At 38.2% G+C, this 21,308-nt stretch overlaps 1 protein-coding gene across 2 annotated transcripts in view; it reads right to left on the bottom strand.

Moving 5' to 3' along the window:
* FBN1 (fibrillin 1) overlaps positions 1 to 21,308 on the bottom strand; it is a 147,172-nt gene that overhangs the window by 91,460 nt on the left and 34,404 nt on the right. For both annotated transcript variants that reach the window (XM_027644223.1, XM_027644224.1), the window contains exon 6: positions 1,770 to 1,967. In XM_027644223.1, the coding sequence (XP_027500024.1) occupies positions 1,770 to 1,967 (198 nt within the window). The remainder of the gene's footprint in view (positions 1 to 1,769; positions 1,968 to 21,308) is intronic.

Raw genomic sequence — 21,308 nt, 5'->3', positions numbered from 1 at the left:
ATAGAAGTCATACTTCTGAGTCACAATGTCTGTTTCAAAATCCCACCTTTTGGCTTTCATTTTTCTCCTTTGTATCTTTAAAAATCTCAGCTGTGATATTAATTTAACTTTCAGTCAAAGTCAGACTTTGAGCATTAGTGATATTCTATTTACTTTTGAAAATAAACGTGCCCTCCCTTCTGTTTTATTTTTTCTGACTTCTCCACACAATAATAAGGATTTCTTTTTCTCTTCAGAGAACCTGGGTTTTGTTTAACCTGCTTTCCTTTATTTAGGTTGAATACGGATGTGAAATCCCTGAAATGTCTCCAGTCTAAATGGAAGTTGTCTGATTTCAAAAGGCCTGGATTTAGTACAATTGCATGAAAAATAAAGCTAATATATGACCCCATAACAGATCTGTTGAAATTATGAACACAATACTCGAGAAGAGAAAACTGGAAAATACAAGTCAAACATTCAGGGCCAAAACTGTGTTGGCACCACATGCAGATAGCATCAATGTAGCTGCTTGCTAAGAAATGTGCAGTAAGCAGAAGTATCCTTATTCCAAACTGCACAAAACCCATTGGAGAGGTCACTACAGCTTTCCCATGACACAAACAATTGGGATATAACTAGGCGTGGCATAAATTCAGGGGTGTGGGCCACATATTTATGTACATAAGTTTTCAAAAGTGTCCAGAACCTCGGTCCACAGATTTCTGCACAATTTAGTCCTGACCTTTACAGTGACAGGGGGAACAGAATCACTGAGGTCAAAATATGGGCAGATCATGCAGCACACACAACCATGTCCATCTTGAAGTTCACAATGTCTGTCTGCAGGCACCAACCAGGACTTGGCTTGTGACAGAGAGTATCTACATTTTTAATGCAATGGAATGCCTTGAAGTCCTTCATAGGAATTTCACGATTATACAAAATAACTCATAGATTTATAATCTTTATCTCCCCTATTTTCAAAAATATTGTAACTTATTAGAAAATGTTAGACAGATTGAAATAAACTGGCTCCAAAGATATGGTCCTGGGAATGTATAATCCACATCGGTTTAAGACATAGTTGCCCCTGTTAACTTTCTCCTGTTTCCTGCCAGACATCCAGACAATAAAAGAATTTATACAGCTGGAAGTATTAGAATAAAAGCCAAAAGCAGTGTAAGGACTTTCTATGGTAAGGCGTGCTCTGAAAGAAGTAAGCAACATCTGGGTGGATTTTACAATTTGAAACAAATGCAAATGCATTTCCAAAATTGTATAAAATGTATAATAGGGCATTTCAAATGGCACGACAGGCACTTTTCTCTAGGTCAAAGCAGTGCAGCTCTAGAGATAAGACACCTAAGATGAATTCAAAATCAACATCTTTTAGCTAAAAAATCCCACACCGGGTAAATGGAGCAGCATTGCCACAGATTGATTTTTGCATGTTTTGAGTGCTTTCTGCAACAGAACAAATTCCTCCACAGAGTGATGGAGTGATACACTCAGAAAAACACGATTACAGAACCAAGGGAAAGGGCTGCTGGCAGCGAGAAATTCATTAAGATGCTGGCTGCTCTCAGATGACCTGAGTTACTAATGTACTCAGTTGAACAGCAGGCACTCACTGAATCATGAAGTAATGCATCTGACAGTGTTTTTCCATTCTTCGCACATATAGCTGAGAATGGCTTAGGACAGGTTATTCACAGCAGTGTAACTCAATTAAGATTAATCCAGTAACAATTTCAGCAGCTTTGGGGGAGGCTTTGCTGGTAACTTACCTTGACAGGCCCCCGTTCGGATGTTTGGAATGAAGCCCCGGCGGCAGGGATGGGGCTGGGCAGGACACATCTCACAGGGGTGGCCCCACGCCCTCCCGACGGTGGCACAGCAGAGGGTTTTTGTGCAGACTATTCCACTAAGCTGCCCCTGGCACATCTGGTTGGTCACCAAAGTGAAGCAAGGGCCGGTCCTGTAATCTGAGCCAAACACAGGAAACCGAATCAGCATCACAATAAAAATACACAACAAAACTCATAATAAAGCAAAACAACAGCACGTCTAGGCAAGCCTTTTCATACAAATTGCCCACCGACCCAACAATTTTACTTAGCAGTATTCTGCAGAGGATTTTTTGTTTCTCTTATTCAAATCCACTGATAATATAAATTGTGACTACTTTACCAGGACTATTATAAAATTAAGATCCTGAAGGTCCCCTTTGCTGCTTGGTTTAATCATTCATAATACTCTTCCAGGGGTCCTTTCATCAGTTGCTTTAAATATTCAGTGCATTAATTAAAAGAATACTGATAAAAGAGTTAGGATATGTTTATTTTCACAAGTGTTGTTCTCAAATGAGGCTCAAGGGAAGAGAACAGACTGCAGGAAGTTTTTTGAGGACAATTTGCATTGTTACTCAGGCATACACTGTACCAGATACATGGGTAAGCTTTGCCTACAGCTGAATGGAGGGCATGTGGAACACATCTGCTTGGATTTGTTTATGGTAGGACAGGTCACTTAGCCAACAGACAGAATTAAACTAAGATATTAATGAAATACTAGTAGGCTTTATTTTGTTCCATCCTCCGAGGGCAAAAAACAAACAGTGGTATTGCCAACTCCTGCTGTCTCCTGAACATCCAGGGTGCACACTCCAGTCAATTCTTCACAAGCAACCCTAAAATGCTTTTTTTGTCATGGTGCACCAGGACAGAGTCCAGCATCCTGTAAGCATAGCCAGCAAATTATGAACCTGATGTTTGTTTGTACTGAAGTAGTTACCAGGTGCCTCAGCCAAGGTCACTAAGTAATCCACACTGCCTTAGACTCATAACATTATAAATTCCTCCAATTTTCATGCCACTTTCAAACTTTGTTAAAAATAGTATGTTTTCAGTAAGCCATTGTTAGAAAGTGTGAAATAAGGCAGATGTGAGAATGGATGCCTTTTCCATCTGCTCCACCTTCATGCCAATCTAGGGGTGCTGTGTCCGCATCCTATAATTCTGATAATTAATCAAGCCATTCTGATCTCATTAATAAAACAGCTTACAGAAGTCCTGTAAGCCACACAATAGTGCTGTATTGCTACTGTTGTCTTCATCAATTAAACATGATGATCTCAGAAAGGATATCAAGTTACTTTGAAGGACCTATCTCCAAAAAACTTATACTAAATGACAATAAATATAATTTCTTCTTCGTTAATTATGTATTACTTCCTATAATTGCCATTCTATATTTTGTCTGTTTAACACTTCTATAATCACTCAGATCATCTCTTTTCCTTTTAAAATACTAGAACAACAACTATCTTCTTTAAGCCTCTATATTTCCAGATTTATGGAGAATTAACCTGCATGATATGAGAACCAATTAGCTAGCTATTTTCAGGCTTCCCGGTTAGCTGGACTAGCCGTATAAAAATATGTAAATGCAAATCCTGCTAATTATTTTCATCCTTAAAGGCTCTCAGATTACAAATATAAAATTCTTTTCCTATCCCCTCCAATCAGTACAGCTACATTTACTGTACAGTTCTCCCTTCCCTTCTCTAGCAATTCCATCAGCCTCATCATGAAATGGGTCAGAATGTCTGATAACATCTCTCTTGCCTTTGATTACTTAATCCTTTGTCAGCATCATAACTTTCTTTGGCCTGGTATTTCTTAGTGGGTCCCTTCATTTCCCATATTAATTTTCTACACTACAGCTTTTATCAAGTTTTTCCCTATTTTAAAGCATTTTTGTAACTGCTTTATTTTCCCAGTTCAACAGGCTTGTTTTGCTTTTGTCAAAACTGCCATTGCCTTCTTTCTCATTTCTCATTCTAGACATGCAGCTTTGAAACCATGTAGTACAAAACCAAGTATTACCAGCTTAATCTTATTCCCTCAACACAGAAATTAATATAAATTGGTCATGATCAATTATACCTATCAATTAAAAAAATTAATTTCCCAGATCGATTCTTCATCCTTGACCAACATGAGAATTCATATTTTACTCTGTGCAAAACTCCTCAGAGTGTAACTTCTAATATTAAAACAACAGATGACAATTTCTTTAGAAACACCATAGTTTTGTGGTGGCGACAGGAAATCTTCAGTGCACCTCCTCAGAATGAAATCCCTCATTGTAGATTGTCCCTCTGCCGTTTATATATAGACGGTTTGAAAAGGAGTCATTTTGTTCTCTGTGGCAGCATCGTACAGCACTGAATAACCCATCTTGTACTTCATGGTAGGATATGAATGGATCAGCATTTACAATTGTTTGCTTTCAAGCTATAAATGACTTAGCAGCGGCTAATATGTCTTAGAAATACGGTGAACCCCATGAAGTTAACTTCATAATCACGCAAATCTTGAAGTAGGTCAAATATGAACTCAAAGTGCATGAAGTAGGTCAAACATGCACTCAAAACCAAGCAAGTCCAGCTCCTATTTGTTACTATTCAAGTTCATAACACTTAAAAATGGAGAATTACAGACTACTTTCACCTAATCTTTTGCCTTGATAAATTTTATTCTTAATACTCAGTTTTCTGCTGAGTACAGTTTTCCTTCTGTTTTCTCAAACTGTCACTTTTTCACAAGGAAGATTTTCTTTTGTGTTCTTACTGGAAAATTCTAAATGTCAGAAAATGCATAAGAAAAAGATTGTTTGGATGTACACATCAACCTAAGGCCACAGAGAAATCCACATGTCAAGTCCATTTTTTTCATACAGAATAAATAGGCTGAGTAAATAGAGCTTTAAAATCAAAGCATTCTTAATAATGAGTTTAGGATTTTTTGACAAGATAAAGGTCTACAAGAAGGAAATGGTTCTACTAACACATCAACTGAAAGAGACTTGGGACATGAGCTTAAAACCTCAATCTTTATTTTGCAGCAACAAAGTTTCCTTAAACATTCATGTCATATATGATTATTCAAACTACTTCAATAAGTAAAGCTGAAACACAAGGTACCAGTGATCAGTCAGGAGTTGAAAAGATAGAAAAAGGGAAAACATAGCCAGAAAAGCTATTACACAATTTGTTTGGGTTTTTTTTCCCAGAGGTAATTTCGTTTTAACTGAAGAATGTTGAGACTTGAAATTACTTTAGTAAAACGATTTTTTAAAGATGTGCAACTGGTAATTCAAATCTTCTAATGCAAATTTCAGCACATGCAAGCAGCCTTCAGTAAGGCATCAGTCATAATGTTATAGTCATAAGTTATCTAACTTTATCTGCTTCTTCACATACTTCTTAGCTATTTTGATAAGGAATAATTCCACAGGGAGCCTCAGACAACTGAAAAGACAGTAGAAACTGTAAAACTACATTAAGATATTAAGTTGTAATATTGTCAAAAAGAGGGAATAGAATGACACTGGTTTACAGCATGCAACCATTTAGCTTATTAATTCCACGGGAAAGAATCAAGTTACATTTTGATCTAGAACTTGTTCCTGTTTCAGCCACAACCATCAAATAATTTTAGTTATCTTCTCAAAAGATCCTTTATGTTCCTAAAAGCACCAGACAGGCTGCTGAAATATGTAGTCCTGGCAGGCTTTGATCAAAACCAAGCACAGCAATAAATAACGATAATTGTTCCAAGTAATTCTGGACAGCACTGAAGAGACTCCAAGCACCAGGATAATGCAAGACTTCTGACACCAGATACACATCTTAAACCCCCAGTTCATGTCAACCTCTGCTTGGCTTCAAGCACAATATAGTTTTTAATGTAAAAATAAAGGTTAAAAATATTCTGAACTAATGGAACCTGAATGAAACAATTACGCTAGTGCAAGGATGCTGGAGGAAATTCTGGCCCCTCTTTCCTCCAAGATGCACTATAAATCTCTGATAAAGAGTTCTTGATGTTTCAAAGTAATGACCTGATTTTGCAAACTGATAACCACCTGTTGGGAAGGTTGACAGACCTCTGTTAAAATAAATGGAAGTTGAATGGGTGCAAAGGTCGAAGGATGAGACTGTAGCAAGCCGGCATTTATCTGATCATGATCAAGATCTCACTGCTGAAAACAGGAAAATGCCCTCTCTTACCATGAAGGAAAAATGGATTACAATAAAATGAGTGCTGTTTTTCCAGTTCTCCTCACATAGCATGCACAGCTCCCACAAGACCCGGGGCTGCAAATCCAGACCATTGCCTGGAGGGAGGAATCATTCCTCCAAACTCTTAGCACCTCATGTGAGGAAAATCGGCAGGAACCCCTAAATCCAGCCAAGACTGCTGTGCAACTGAAACCATCCTCAGCAACACAAACTGGCAACCTCCCCTCTCTTTAGTACAGCAGGAAAGGGAAAGAAAGGAATATTCCATTATCACAGAAATTATGAAAGAAAGGTCAGAAAGGGCTCTAAGGCAAGTGAAGTATCTTAAAGCTGATCTTTATTACAACTTCCTTTCCTGCCGGGCAGCATTTTTCTTTCTCTCTTTGAAGGGTTGGTTGTGGGTTTTTTACCAGCCAGGGATAAAAGTAGGACATTGGAAGCCCTCAGTGCTACCCAGGTGGGACCTGTGGCACTTGGTGGCCCGTGCCACTGCTCAGCCAGCCATCAAAAGAGAATCTCAGTCAGAATCCCAGTCAGTTGTACCCAGAATACTCTTTTCAAAACTGATCTCACACAGCCAAAGAATAATGCAAGCTGAAAGGCTGGTAGTCTAAGTTTCAAACTGAAGAATCCTTTTAACACAGTACATGACTTCAGGCACATTTCAACTACTTTCCTCAAACATCCAAAATGTGTATTTCTAATGGGGAAATAAAAAAGAATTTGATAGCAATTCTGTTCTTCGATGGCATTCTTAAAGTGCAAACCAGGATTTTACATGGTGAGAGAACTAGTAACTAAGCAGTTACAAGCAGAAAAAAATACTGGATAAATAAATTGTAGCACTCTGCAGTTGGGTGCAGGAACAGTATGAGAAACAGAGCTTCCATTTTTCACTTGCCTGAATGGCAGGTGCTGAGAATGCTACATGTAAGAAAAGATATCACACCTCTGGTTTGGGGGGGGAGGGGCCTTCTGTTAAATATAGCTTTTAAGTAAAGTACAATTAGGATTAGAAAAACAGATTATGGGATTTCCAAAGGAGTTTCCAAAAAAGTCCAGTGACCGGATGCTTGCATATGGAGAAAATTAATGGAAGGAGAAGGGAATTCTGAACATGTCAAGTCAAATGTGACCAATAAAATTATATGAGGATGACATGCAGAAAATTATGCATTTGGAACAGGGATACAAAGTATTAAAAAATCATTTTCACTGTGCCATGAATGAAGAACCTTAAATGAATCCTAAAAACACGCACATATAATCTACCTAAGCCAATTCATGCGTGTTTGTACAGAAAAAAAAAATCTGTTTTCCTGAGTTTAAAAACTGGGAATGGAAGAAATATAGATCAGATATTCTGATCTAACATCTGAAATAAGTGGTGACACAATTGTAGCATTGATACGATAAGAAACACCAATCCTTAAAACTTCAGTTCTTTGAGAAAGTAATGTTTTTTGAGAGGACTGGAAACCATACCATACTTCTCACTATAGAAACAACTCTACTGCCAATGGAAAAACACAGTGTCCATCACTATTTTTCACAGTACTTCAATCATTCCACTCTCTTCAGAGAAGGCAGTCATACATTTGAAGACGATGGCAAAAAACACAATGCTCCTCATTTCAGGAGGCAGGATGTGCTGTGCCTGAAATGAGAATTTTTGCGCTAAAATTCCAAGAATTGCAGAGAGTCTCAGAACTGACACAAGAGAACAGCATGACCAAGCTGACTGGAGCAGTAAGCATCACCACAGCACAGAGAGTTACAGAACACAAGGGTTTGTAACTTCAGGCTCAATTTCAAAATCCAAGTGATTCTAGGTCTTTTTAGACATACTAAAATCTCCTGATAAGGACAGAGAGAACAAACAGAAGGATTTACAGACATATTCCTCATAAAAGATTAATGCAAACCTGTATGTGTCACAGTACAAGAGAAAAACGGAAGGGCAGTGAGCTTGTAAATCCATCTTCACTTGCAAAATGTCCCTTTCAGTTGCTGGTAGGCTATAATGAAAGGATATTTTGCACATGAGATTTTATGGATTTTAACTGCTGGTCATAAAAGTGAATGACCATGCTCAGAAACCCATGGGATAACTATTATTTGCCTCCATCTTCCCTAACACAGGGTATGCTGCACATCTCGATTCATGCACTGAATCAAGACCAGACACATGACACATTCCCACGTTAGCTCCATGCACTGACTTCCAGCTATTAAAAAACTCAGACACAATAATGCTCTGTCCACAGGTGACACTGAAAGGCCAGCTGATAAATGCATCCAATCACAACACACTTTTTTTTTGTTCCACACAGGCCATTTCCTTAAATAATTACTCACTGTTAAGCACTCCCTGTCCTCTCCTCCCCCCAGCCAGACACCATTACTCACCCCAGTCAGATCCCAATGTGTCATCATTGGAAAGTACATGGCAAAGATATCAGAGGGTGTTCAGAAGGAAAGAAAACAAAACTTCGTAAATATTTTAAAGCTTATTTCCTATGGTGTCTGACACTTCTCACCAATGAGGTTTGGTAGGTTGAGATGTGGTATGTGAAGAAATTATCACCATGCCACTTTTGTCTGCTCCCTTCCAGTGCCAGAGATGGCTTCACATATTAGCAAGACCATTTCCCAGCTGCTTCAGAGCAGCACTGAGCTACAAACTGCTGAGATTTAACACTGGCTAGTGCTAAGATGTCACTGGAAATAGGGACTCAGAGTGCAACCACTCAGGCACTGTTTCTGGCTGGGATATAAATCTGGCAGCAGAAATGTCTCAAAATACTACAGCTGTGCTGTGCACAGATCACAGCTCCAAGTTGCCTCTCGTTATTTTAACAAGAGTAAAAAACATCCATGGAAGCATATCTAACACTCGTACCATAATTCTATATTCTGTATTAGTCAGATACAAAAGTTAGTTACTGCCTCATATAATCCAGCCCCGGGAATATTATCCTCTAATTCATGAATCTGATGACCCCATTTCTGCATGTCTTCCTCACCTTTGCTTGTTGCAAATTATTCTCATATATTGACTTGCTGGCACATTTCAGCCTAAATTTATTTTCCATTCCATAAGCTGCTTCACAAATCCATTTCTGCACAGATGATCTTTTTAACATGTCTATCTAGCAAATATTATCTAGTCTTCCTAGAATACTTGTTAAAGAACTTGTTAAAGGACTTTTAAATAATAGCTTACTAATAAGAGACTAATGAGACTAATGTTATCAGTTGCATTTGATGTATAGAACAATTCAGGCTATTTTCTACAGTATGTTGGCAATCCATTTTCCAGAACAAATATACAACTATTTTCATGCCAATTTTGTTCTTGCAACTGACCCAGTTCTCGAAGTCCGTAACTGAAAAGTAATAACATTACAGTAATAAAATAAAAAAATAGCGTTCAAAAATTATTATTACAGAATTGGAGTGATTTGTTGCACACACTTTAATCCAACACACAGACTAAGCATTTCACCAAAATCAAAGCTTTAGCTCTCTTGTTCCCAATTATGTGCGGCAGCAATCCAAACACAGAAAATTGTTACCACATTTTATTCTTTTCCATGATGAAGAAAACAGTAAGCAATGCAGCTAAATGTAGAATAACTTCTCATTTCTGAACAGTCAGTTACCTGACAAACTCTAGCCCACCATACTTTGCTGTATAACCTACAAAGGAACATGTCTTCGCAGATTTTAATTTTTCCAATTTCTTTCACAGGCTAACAGCAATTAAATAAAATTATGACTTGATTTTCACCCTTTTGCTAAAGAGTAACTAACTTTGGTGACATATTTGTTGTTAAGACCAGACAATTATCAAGGAGAATGGATTCAACTAAAGAACTCTGCAAGTTTCACTTAAAAATAACAAGTTGGCTGCAGTTTATTACTACTTTTTAAAAAGTGTTCTTAAGAGTGCCACGTTATAGAAACTCTCTTAACATACCACAAAGTATTAACTATTAACTAGCAAGGTGAAGACAAAACTAGTTGACGAGCTCTGTGTATTTTTTTCTCTTTGGCTCCAGAAGACATTGACTAAAGTAACTAAGACTATCCAAAAGTAGTGCAAACTGTGTAAGAAAAATGACTTACAGAATATTAAATAGAGCAACATCCAAAGAGAGGGAAAATGCTTTCAAACAACGCAATGCACATGACTTAAAGAGATACTGCTCCATTTACAAAGGAGAGGGAGTGGTACAATATATTAGAAATAACATGGGGTTTTTTTCTAAAATATAAATGTTCCTCTGCAGTGCCATGAAACACAATACAATTGCAGAGCACTCAAATGAAACTCAGTTCAGAACTGAAAACGGCTTATAAATAAAAAGGGGAGGTGAGAGGGAGAAAGGAGCCAATTCTCAGTGAAATACAAAGAGTAAACATACAACAGGAATGGAGAGAAGTCCACTCACTTTCAGTGTGGGAAGGTAGGAAATGTAATAATGATGTTTTGAGTGTTGGTAATTATATGTTAATTTAATGACATACACAAATAACTTTTGTGGTCACAACAGAACTCAGAACTTCCAAAGTCCTGGCAGGTCTTTAACAAGGTAATTACAACAATCAACATCTTACCCCCTTATAACAGGAATCACCAAGCTTGTCTGAAGCAAGCTCCCTCTTTGCCATAACTCAAAAAGACCAGCACTCCTGAGAAATTATAACAATGGAAAACTTCCACCAAATGAAAGGAAGGGGCACACAGATTGTATCCCTGTGAAAACTCTTCTCCACATGGCTCTCAGCTCCTTGGCCAAATTCCTTCAGCCAGGCACTTACCCAGGTTTTCTTATTCTCATATGCATGCATTTTCTGTGATATGATTTTAGTGACGACAGATTTGATATTATGTAAATAATGAATTTTTTTTACTAGCTAAAGACTTTAGAGTTGGACTAGATGATCCTCGTGGGTCTCTTCCAACCCAAAATATTCTGTGACTTTGGAATAACTAATACTGTTCTTTTTGAGTAAGGCTGTAACAGCGTTTTATGCTGTATACAGCCAGCTAAAAAGACATCAAAAAATCTGAGAAACAGTGACAACATAGAGTATTTTGATTTTCACAGAAATATTTTAACAATTATTTCATTTCATGATTGCACAATAACCCACAAAAAACCTCGGAAAGCATTACAAATTTAAGTCAATTATGAACAAAAATTGCTTCAGACACTAATATCTCACCTCTAACTCTATGGTGAAAAACATCAACTACTTAATTGAAATACCATGCAACCCTCTGTGTTACAGGATCAGATTCCTTCCTCTATGAAACTGTGGCATCACTCTCTGTGTACACCAGCGTAATCATGACCAGAGTCTGGCTCATTTTGCATAACCACATATATGGGATTTGCATTAAGACTGTGGTCCAAAAATAAACATGGTAATAACATGTACTATTTAACTCTGACTAAGTCCGATGGTATCTCTGTTGAAATGTCACAGATTACATGCCATAATTCTAGAATTATCTCATGTATTCAATTCCTATTGCTAGAAGTAGAAAACATCTCCTTACGAGAAGGCAAATGATCTAATCTTTACTCGCATGTTTTCAACTAAGCAAGCATGATTTTATTAAATATATAATATACCCACCAATATGAAGCACATGAGATGCTAATACATGTGCTTCATTACTCATATTATTTAAGGCTTGCTGTCATTCCTGTCTTTGCTGACCACTTGGTTGAAGGAGTCAGCACTAACAGGTGGATGTCTCTCAGCATCCATGAATGACGGGCCTCAAGTAAGTGAGGACTCTCACATCTTTCATCTAAGGGTTATAGGAACTATTTATGACAATTGGCAATTAAACCCTTTGTAAAACCATATCAAAAGTCTGATTTTCACAAGCAGGGAGAGTGTGAAGAGTAATAAGTATTTTAAAACAAGGAGGTGGGAAAAACAAAGAGGTGTGAATCCACAGACAATTCTCAAACTTAGGGTCAAGCTCCCTTCTTACTTGCATGCAGCGGGCAAGAAGAGCAAAAAGTCTTTACTGACTCCTGCCAGTGAAGTAATGAAGAGCACTTTTTGGTTCTTTAACTTAAGCTATCAGTTGAGAAATGTAAGACTTTCTAAAAGACTTTGAATTACCATGAATATTCTAGGTAAATATGGGAAACTTTCTGTACATTTACTGAAAGTGTAGGTAACTCCACATTCTTAGCACATTGTTTAACATTTCTTAACTTTTAAACAGCATCTGTGCTGATGCCTTTGGCCTTTCCTTACTCATCACACTTGCTACATTATTTTAGTCTAACAGGTATTGCAGATCTGTTTTACCTCAGCACTGGAAACTGGCATAGAACAGGTTGGTATTGTAGGTGCTCAGACACAACACCCAGAATGAAGCCCAGCTCCCAGTTACAAGTGAAGGGTCAGACTCACTGACTTTGATGAGAGAATGACAATTCAGTGGGGGAATCCTCACACAAAAACCAACCAGTGTGGGGTGGTAAAGGGAGGAGAGAAATCCAACCAGCTTTAGGGGCCTCTTTCCAAAAGCTGGGCCATGCTGGCTCAACCAAAAGCTACACACTCCAATTGTATTTTACTAATTATGTGCTTTGAGGAATAGCATCAGAATCTTGGAAACTGTAGTGTGTACTGGATGGTCCATTACACTGATCACTGTACAGTTTTGCATGATTTCTCATTACTTATTTTAGAAATTCTGAGTTGAAAAATAAGGTTTTCTCACCTTCATGCTGCATAAATCCCAGTGGTCCCTCAAAGCTGATCTTTGCCTTTTTTTTCCTTGATAATCACAGACATTTATCTGTATAAATGCACAGAACAACTGAGATTGATGGTTTCAAAAATGGAGTTCATTAAGTGGTGCTCCAAAACACACGTGAAAGCCAGTGAGAACCAGATAAGTAATTTTTATTTGAGGGATGTGGGAGAAAGGAATCAGGGGTTCAGCAAATAAACCAAGTGTCTGTGAACAGATAACTAGCATACTGAGGGGAACAAAGAGCTCTAGCCTGTTCTTTGTATAATAATAACACAGTAATGCTGATTTCATACAAAAATGGGAGATCCCCATTGAAGAAGGCTGCTGGTTATACATGTACATATATCTGCACATACTTGCACTTTTTTTTCCTCTTCCATTTGCAGTACAACACACTCAAGCTGAAGTTTTGTTACACCCTGGCTATACAGAGATGCTCCGAAAGATAAGCAAATACTCAACATAATAGGAATCACTCAGATTTAGGTCAGCAAACTACAAGCCTCACTAACTCCCAACACAGGAGTACTTAACCTTTGCATAACACGGGTGCCTTAGCCTGTCATGCGACCCAAGCCTCCCTTTCTCTGTTTCCCCTGTGTGGTGTAACACCCTGCACAGCCTGGCCTAGCTACACATCACTGCTAATGCATCATGATGTGTGAGGAGCACCAGAATCTAAAACACATGAAAATTAGAGAGCCACAGACAACAGAAGTCCTTTAAACACATTTTCCATTCTCAAAAAAAAAAAAAAAATCATTAAAATGCCATGAAATTAAGTACAGTCTCTACAAATTTAACCATGTTATTTATAGATAAAATAATAATTTATGTTAAATTTACAAAGCCCTAACAGGCTTTGCTTCTGTTTACAGATAAAAGTATCCGCAGAAACTGCCGTTGATCCAGATGCCTGTCTAATACATAATACTTCACAGCCTTACAAAATGCTGTGTATAAAAGGATGGAAAATGCTTTTTGGCCTACTTTCTACACTGACATACTGAAAAGGAGGGAGAGTCTTGTGGTTGAGACACTTGGCTGGGACTGAGATGACCTGGGTTCAGTTTCAGACTCTGCTACAGACTCCCTGTACGTCCTCACACAAGTGACTTAATCTCCCTGTATATTAGCTCCCCACATGGAACATGGGGCTGCCAATATTTCTGGATGATGTTGGGGTTTTTTCCTCTTCAGACTACACAGCCTTTGGGATGCAGACTTGTATGTTTTCTGAATGATAAAGGGAGCCTCAAGCTGAGTTCAGGCCTCTTGGCATCACCCTAATAAAATGAGAAAAGATCTTTCACGTAAAGCTTTTTGTGTTCAGATCCTCCTTCAAGGATCTTTTTGTTGGGTTGATTTGGGGTTGCATTTTTTGGGGGGGATGGGAGACTGTTGTGGTGGGGTTTTCTGGGGGATTTTTTGGCTTTTTAATGTTCAATTAATTGTCAGTTTCTAGTAAAAGACAAGAGGAATTCACTCCTGGGATTTTTTGTGCTGGGCGAGTGCAACAGCAGCAGAACACATTCCACAGAGGAACTCATGCACAATCAATTAGGTCGTCTAATTAATTTTCCAACTCAATAGATGCTATGAACTATTTTTTTTTCAGAAATATATCTATACTGGATACACATGTGTAAAAGCAATCCAAAAACTTCTAAAATCTTAAAGGAGAAAGGAGAGGGACAGATAATATTCACTTGAAGGGAATGGGCTGCTACATGGGAACTATGCCCTCTCATGTGGGATTCATATTTCTGTCATGAAGGGAGAAAACACATACTGGGGGATAAGAGTATTTTCCAGTTGACAAGGTTGTGTAGTTACCATTAGGGACTGACTTGTTAATCAGTATTTAGAATAATTTATGATATTAGGGTACCTGTAATTAGGGAGAACGAAAACATTGACCATGTGGAGAGAAAGAGCAAAAGACCCATTTAAAAATAGGCTTGAACCAAACAGGGACAAAAAATGTAAATATTTACAGGGGCTTTAATCACAGATTACATAAGGTGCTACAGCATCTAACAACAGATATCTGTTTCTCTAGTCCTAATTCAAACAAAATCTCAACTAGCATCACCAGGAACTGTGTCTGAATAAGGACTCTGGAACGAAGATTGAAACATGCAGGAGAAGAATGGCTAGAGAATTTTCTGCCTTCTCTCACAGGGACTTCAGCAGCAAATTTTCAACTGACATGAATTTTCTCTGTACTTCCTTTCCCATCATTGTGATCACCCAAAAGTCCTTATTCCACACCAACATGATGAAGTGTTTGTGAGATTATAATTATAATTATAATTGTGATGTCTGGATTAAAACAGTGAGCTGTGACATTTCTAAGAGTCCTAAGGGAGATGACAGTGAATTATAGAGCATACAAAGATACTTGATAATCCACAATTATGGGAAAGCAGATAGAAGCACAACAAAGCACTTCAGTTGGGATTTTATTACAGGCATTTCTATGGAAGCACAGACTAGATTTATAGAGAACTTATAAAAATGCCAACAGTACATATAAAGTGATAAATGTAACAGTTTCTCCAACCTGTAACACTAATCAGTATTCTGTTAGTAACTGTTTCAAGCAATGTGGCTGCTGGATCAGATGAAGGGAGGAGAGAGAGAGCAAGCTCTGGAAACGATACATACTGCTTGTAGGTAGGGGAAAACCAGAGCAGAGAGCCTTCAGGGAACAAGTGTGAAGGAAACAAGGATACAAAGAAGCAAAACAGCAAAAAAGCAAAGGGAAGAAAAACAGGAAGGCAGCAAAGACGGGATGGATCAAAGCAAATCTCAGAAATGAGTGGGAGGCACAGAGACACGGAGAGATAATCAGTGGGAGCCAGCAGACACCATGTGTGAGAAGGGGAGAAAAGGAAGGAGAAGGGAAGGAAAAGGCTGGCCAGCCCGAGAGCTCTGCCAGCCGACCAGGAGAGGGAAGTTTGCCAGGGCAGGCCGGCCAACTAACTAGGTAAAAATGAGGGCCAGAGCCAACCAGCAGAGAGCAGCCAGGCAGCCAAAGCCATCCAGGAGAGGAATGAGTGCATGGAGCAGGCTGGGAGCAGTTCCAGCTCCACCCAGGAACCAGGTGACCTGCGGGAAACACCACCCTTTGCAGGAGGTGAATTGGGCATTAGCAGCACTGCCCCCTGTGCTCCAAGAATGGCACTGAGCAAGAAAAAAAAAGGTGCCTGAGAATGTCCCAGCAATGGGATGAGAATCTCACTGACACATCTGGCTATGCACTCTGAAATACTATCCACTAGTATCACTGGGTGGCCAAATGTGAATAAACAATGATTACACAAATGGCAGATATTAACGACCCATTTTTCTAAAAGGCATTTTCCTCGCAATTGTAGAGTTGATTTCCATATTCTTTTTCTACTTTGATATTTTCAAGTTGATAAGGTACAAATTATGTACCCCCATATTATTTATCGAGTTTAATGTCATAATCCTAAATCAGGAAAAACAAACACCAGGCCAGTGATAAATGAGGGTATGAGATAAAAAAGGGGTTACAAACCACATGAAGAATGGCCTAATCTAGCACTGACAACATACTGCTTATCTGTTAAATTAGGCAGCTCCTATCTATTCATTTCAAAGAAATAAAATTAAATGTATTGAATAAGAAAAAATTTAAAGCTGTTGCTAATAGATTTCTACTAGATAGTAAATATTTGTGCTGTCTTCTGAACTATTTCTCCCCACTGAATGAATAACTGAACAATTGAGTGGATCAGAATAAACTGTGGCAAGGCCTAATTGTGTTCCTATCTTTAGATTTAAACTTTATATTTAATTTTAAAAAAGGTAATAAAATATATATATTTAAATTATTTTTGAGAAGAACAAGCTTCATTTCACAGTCATCAGACTGTTAAGCAATTCTGTTCATTTTTTTTCTCCCTGATTATTTTGTTCTCCCCAACAAAACTCAGCATCATATGAAGCAGGGACTTAGTTTGACAGGTGGTCCTATCAAGGAATCAGGGCTCACAGAATGAACAGGAATCAGGACTCACAGAAGTGAGGTAATCCAGATATAGGCAGTGTGTCAACGCTTATCTTACCCTGCTAGAAATAGGGTCTGATCCCCAGAGTATCTTTTTCCTTTTAACTTCCCTGGGCTTTGAATGAAGTATTAAGCCATTAGGAAGCTACTAATCCAATTCAACTCCCTAAACTCCTCAAGCCAAAAGGAGATTCCCAGCTGAGACAGAGGATACTTTACATATTAAAAGACAAATTTTCCTTGGGACCAAGTGCAAGAGAATGGCACATGAAGGCAGCACCTTGGGTTTCCCACAACTGTTGAGAGGAGAGAGAGGAAGGGAAGCAGGAAGGAGTGCCCATCTACTGCTGGGGAGCAGTGAAGAGTTAAGAGGGGTAAGCATACACAGTACAGCATAGTGCAGTTTAAAGTCCCTCTGTGGGAGCTCTGGCATCTGCCTAAGCTGCAAGGTTTAGCAATTACAGTGCCAATTTAAACTTGTACCTAAAAATATAGGAAATATTTTCATTTTTAGTAGAATGGGTACATTTAACAATCTAGGTGGTCACCAATACACATGTGCATCACTCCCATCAACGTTAGTGGAATAACAGACTGTTCTGAGTGGTGTCTAAAGTTTCAGCTATTTGTAAACCAGCACTGTGGGAAAACTTTTAGGCAGCTTTAAAAAAATTCTCATCAAACAGCAGACAGCTCATAATTTAAGACACTTCAGTGGAAGATAAAACTTCCTCATCACTATCAGAAGTATTTTGCACTATATCCAAAAGGTAAGTAGGATTTCCTGAAGAAATAATGCCTTTTATCCACATTCCATGTCAGGAAAGCGTCTCAATATCTGTTTTAATAATTAAGTTTCAGGTTTCAACTACACTAGTGATAAATAACATTCGCATTAGAAAAATGTTTTTAGAGTATCAAATAGTTTAGTCTTATAAAATAAAATAAGCTTGTGGTGGTTAAACTACCCTTACATAAGAACATTTTATTAGTGTGTGAATATACTATAGGCTTAAGTTATAAAGATAATTTAGCCCACACGTCTGAAATGAGATAACCACTGGATTGGAACTCTTGCTTGGCAGGATGCTGATCTCTTTCTCTCCCCCATTTCATTTAATTAGGAACTTGAAATTGGATCAGCAACTTTTAAACAGCTGATTAAAAGGCCTGTTCACAAAAGTGATCTTGGTTATTTTTCCTGTGAGCATCAGGCTGCCCCTCTGCAGGGCAGCAAACCCTGCTGACACACTGTGACCTCATTCTGCTTCGGAAGAGGTGTGGGAGAATCACTGTCATCCTGGGTACTGCACCTGCACCTCTGCAGCAATATCCCACCACTGCAAACCACACACAGTACTGACTACTGAAATAAGAACCAACCAACCAAATAAACCCAAAACAACAACAAATAATAATAAAAAAAAGACACAAAGGCATATCATAGAATCATAGAATCATAGAATAGATTGGGTTGGAAAAGACCTCCAAGATCATCAAGTCCAACCCCTGATCCAACTCCAGTTACTATATCATGGCACTAAGGGCCACGTCCAACCTCTTTTTAAAAACCTCTAGGGATGGTGAATCCACCACCTCTCTGGGTAGGCCGTTCCAATGCCTGATAACCCTCTCTGTAAAGAATGAATCTCATGGAAAAAGGAAGGGACAAACTCTTTCACATCTGCTTCAATTTGAACATTACCTAAAACCAACTAAAATGCAAAGATCTGCTTACACTTCACCAGAGGCCACTGGAGGACACATATACAAACTTGTCTATGCGTTAACCATTGTGCATTAACACACCTGCATTCTAAAACCACTTTGGAAATGAGAATATCATATGAAAGACTGTGTATGCAGCATGCAAACCCAAAAGGAAAAGAACATTATATTATAAAACTGAAAGAGGTTGTATTTTCTTTGCTATTTACTCTACTAGAATATTTCTTATTCATCATCTTGAAATCCCTAATTGCAGTTAAAACCAAAATACCATTCCATATAATGGCATTTTCTATACCCTACAGCCATAGATAAGAGTCTTCCTTGCTAAAACACATTCATATTATGTGGCTTACGCCTTCAAGCACTTTTAACTTTTATCCAGTATTACTGATTGGAAGTATTGTGTGGTAGCACAGCACAGATCCAATTGCTTTCTCAATAATCTTATTGAAATCCGGCTGACAAGATCTGATCAGGTCAACTCTGATTCCTGATTGAAAGCCCACCTAGGTCTTTGGATGTCCCTTTCATGTGAGTACGTGAGTGTGTGTGAAATGAATGTACAATCTACCCTGTGTGGACACAGCCAAACAAAAGGCTGTAGAATAAACATAAGCCATTCCCTGCAGGGTTGGGCAACAGTTTACACTAAGTGGCAAATCATTACTGCTTTTGATGTTCACTGAAATGCCAGTCATCTCGAACTCTCGGTATTTCCTTGGATGCAATGGGCACTTGCCTAGAAATATCATTTGTGGTATTTCAGGCAGGGTCACTGCATAACAGTTTCTAAGATTACCCAAATATTTATGAACAAGGAATAGAAGTTATATGTCCGTATGCACAAACCCCACCTAATTAGTTTAAATTATTTCAGACACTAAAAAACTCAATTCTCATATCACGAATTCCTTCAGCAGACAAACACTAAACAGTCTCTCAGTAGGGGGAGATGTCAAAAGGAGTTCCTGTAAGCTGCACTCCAGACAACTATAACTGAAGTGTCAAAACTACCTTAATTCTTCTCAGTAAGTCTCTGTTCCATTATACAGAATTCAAGGATGTGTTACCATTTTTTTCAAAGAGGACCAGGATACCACTCCTAACATGTTCTGGGTACGGTCAAATCATTGATGCAAAATCTTGCTGCTGTTGCAGAGTAACAAAGAGAAATTCCTCCCAGCTTGAGACTGAACGGGACATCAACAACGTAGGCTGAAGGAAGTTGTTATTTCTATTCAAAATTCTAAACAGCTGTTTTCAAGGCAGATTAAAAGATTTTTCAATGTTTGGATTCAACTCAAGAGCTTTATCTAACGCATACTTTGTATTTGAGTATTTGTTGAATTAGAAATTTAATAGAGCAGCTGAGTATTTTAAAATCTTTTGGAAGATGTGAAAAAGGGATGTGAACTCTAGCACACCCTGTAAAACATAAATTTCTTACCAAAAGAATATGTTATTCATGTGCTCTGTACATTAGGTCAATTATTACTCACTTTCTTTGGAGAACAACCAAGTGCCTCCACCCTTTATAACAGAGCACTGTAATCAACTGTAGTAAGAATAGCAGAATTATTCTAATACACATCAGTGGCTCAGGCCTGAGCTTAAAAAGGCTTGAACAGTAAGAGACTAGGATGGATTTGCCATCATATTTCCTTTTTTTTTTTTTCAAGAGGGAGAGAAATTAATGTTTCTTTGTACACCTTTGTAAATAATTTCAATTTCACATAAATAGGGGAAAAAATTATAAAAAGGAATGCTTTAAATTTGCCCTCCAATTTAAACACTTCTACTATTTAATGACTATTTCCATAAACATTCTGATAGCAAGACTTCTTCCATTGCACGTCTTTCATTTCCACTAACCCAATTTAACCTCTCATCTTCCTTGCAGTCAGTCAGCAGCTGTACAAAGCATTTTTTTTTTTTTGTACTGACATCAGCAAGTGACTGAAGTGCTAGTGCTAGATTTAAAATGCCTTCTGAAACCATGAGTTTTTGTATTGAATTTGGAACAGAGTTTGATACAACTTGTACTGTTAGTTTAATATAGTATCACCTTTCACGGAGCCATATCTTGTTGGGTTCCTGCTGGGACCTGAGAGCTGAAATAGCACAGGGTTTAATGCATGGCACTTCATTTTGCCCAGCCTGGCTCAGGCCAAGAGAAGCATTTCAAATTATTTAGATAACCACACAGATTAAATACCCAGCAAGATAGCCTGCTAAGTCATTCATCATTTGCCATTCCTGGCCTGTGCTTGTGTCTAGCAATGTTTTTACTAGAAGAGCCATTCAGATGAATGGAATGCACATCTCCGCTGGGTCTCCCCTGCCCAAGCAGCAGTCTAAACTTCTCAACCTGCCTTCAATGCTCTTTTCCCAAGATTGTGAAAACTATTTGGCTACATCCCTTCTGACATCCTCTTCTTACTTATCTTCTCTCCTCACCTGTTTCTCTTGCTTTTTCTTTATGAGCCCAGATTTCAGTGTATTAAAACATTATCCTCTTCTTACTTCAATGCCTCAAAATGGTCACAAATCATCCTCTTATTACTCCTCTATTCTTCAACTCAAGAATCAAGCAACTGGAATTAGTTTACACCGTGTGGTGCAATTCAATTCCAGACACAGCATCTACATCATTAAATTATGTCTTA

This window comes from Corapipo altera, unplaced genomic scaffold, assembly GCF_003945725.1.
Source record: "Corapipo altera isolate COAL_440 unplaced genomic scaffold, ASM394572v1 50, whole genome shotgun sequence".
NCBI lineage: Eukaryota > Metazoa > Chordata > Aves > Passeriformes > Pipridae > Corapipo > Corapipo altera.
Note: the sequence above shows the minus strand (reverse complement) of the source record. Positions and strands in the feature narration are given on the sequence as shown.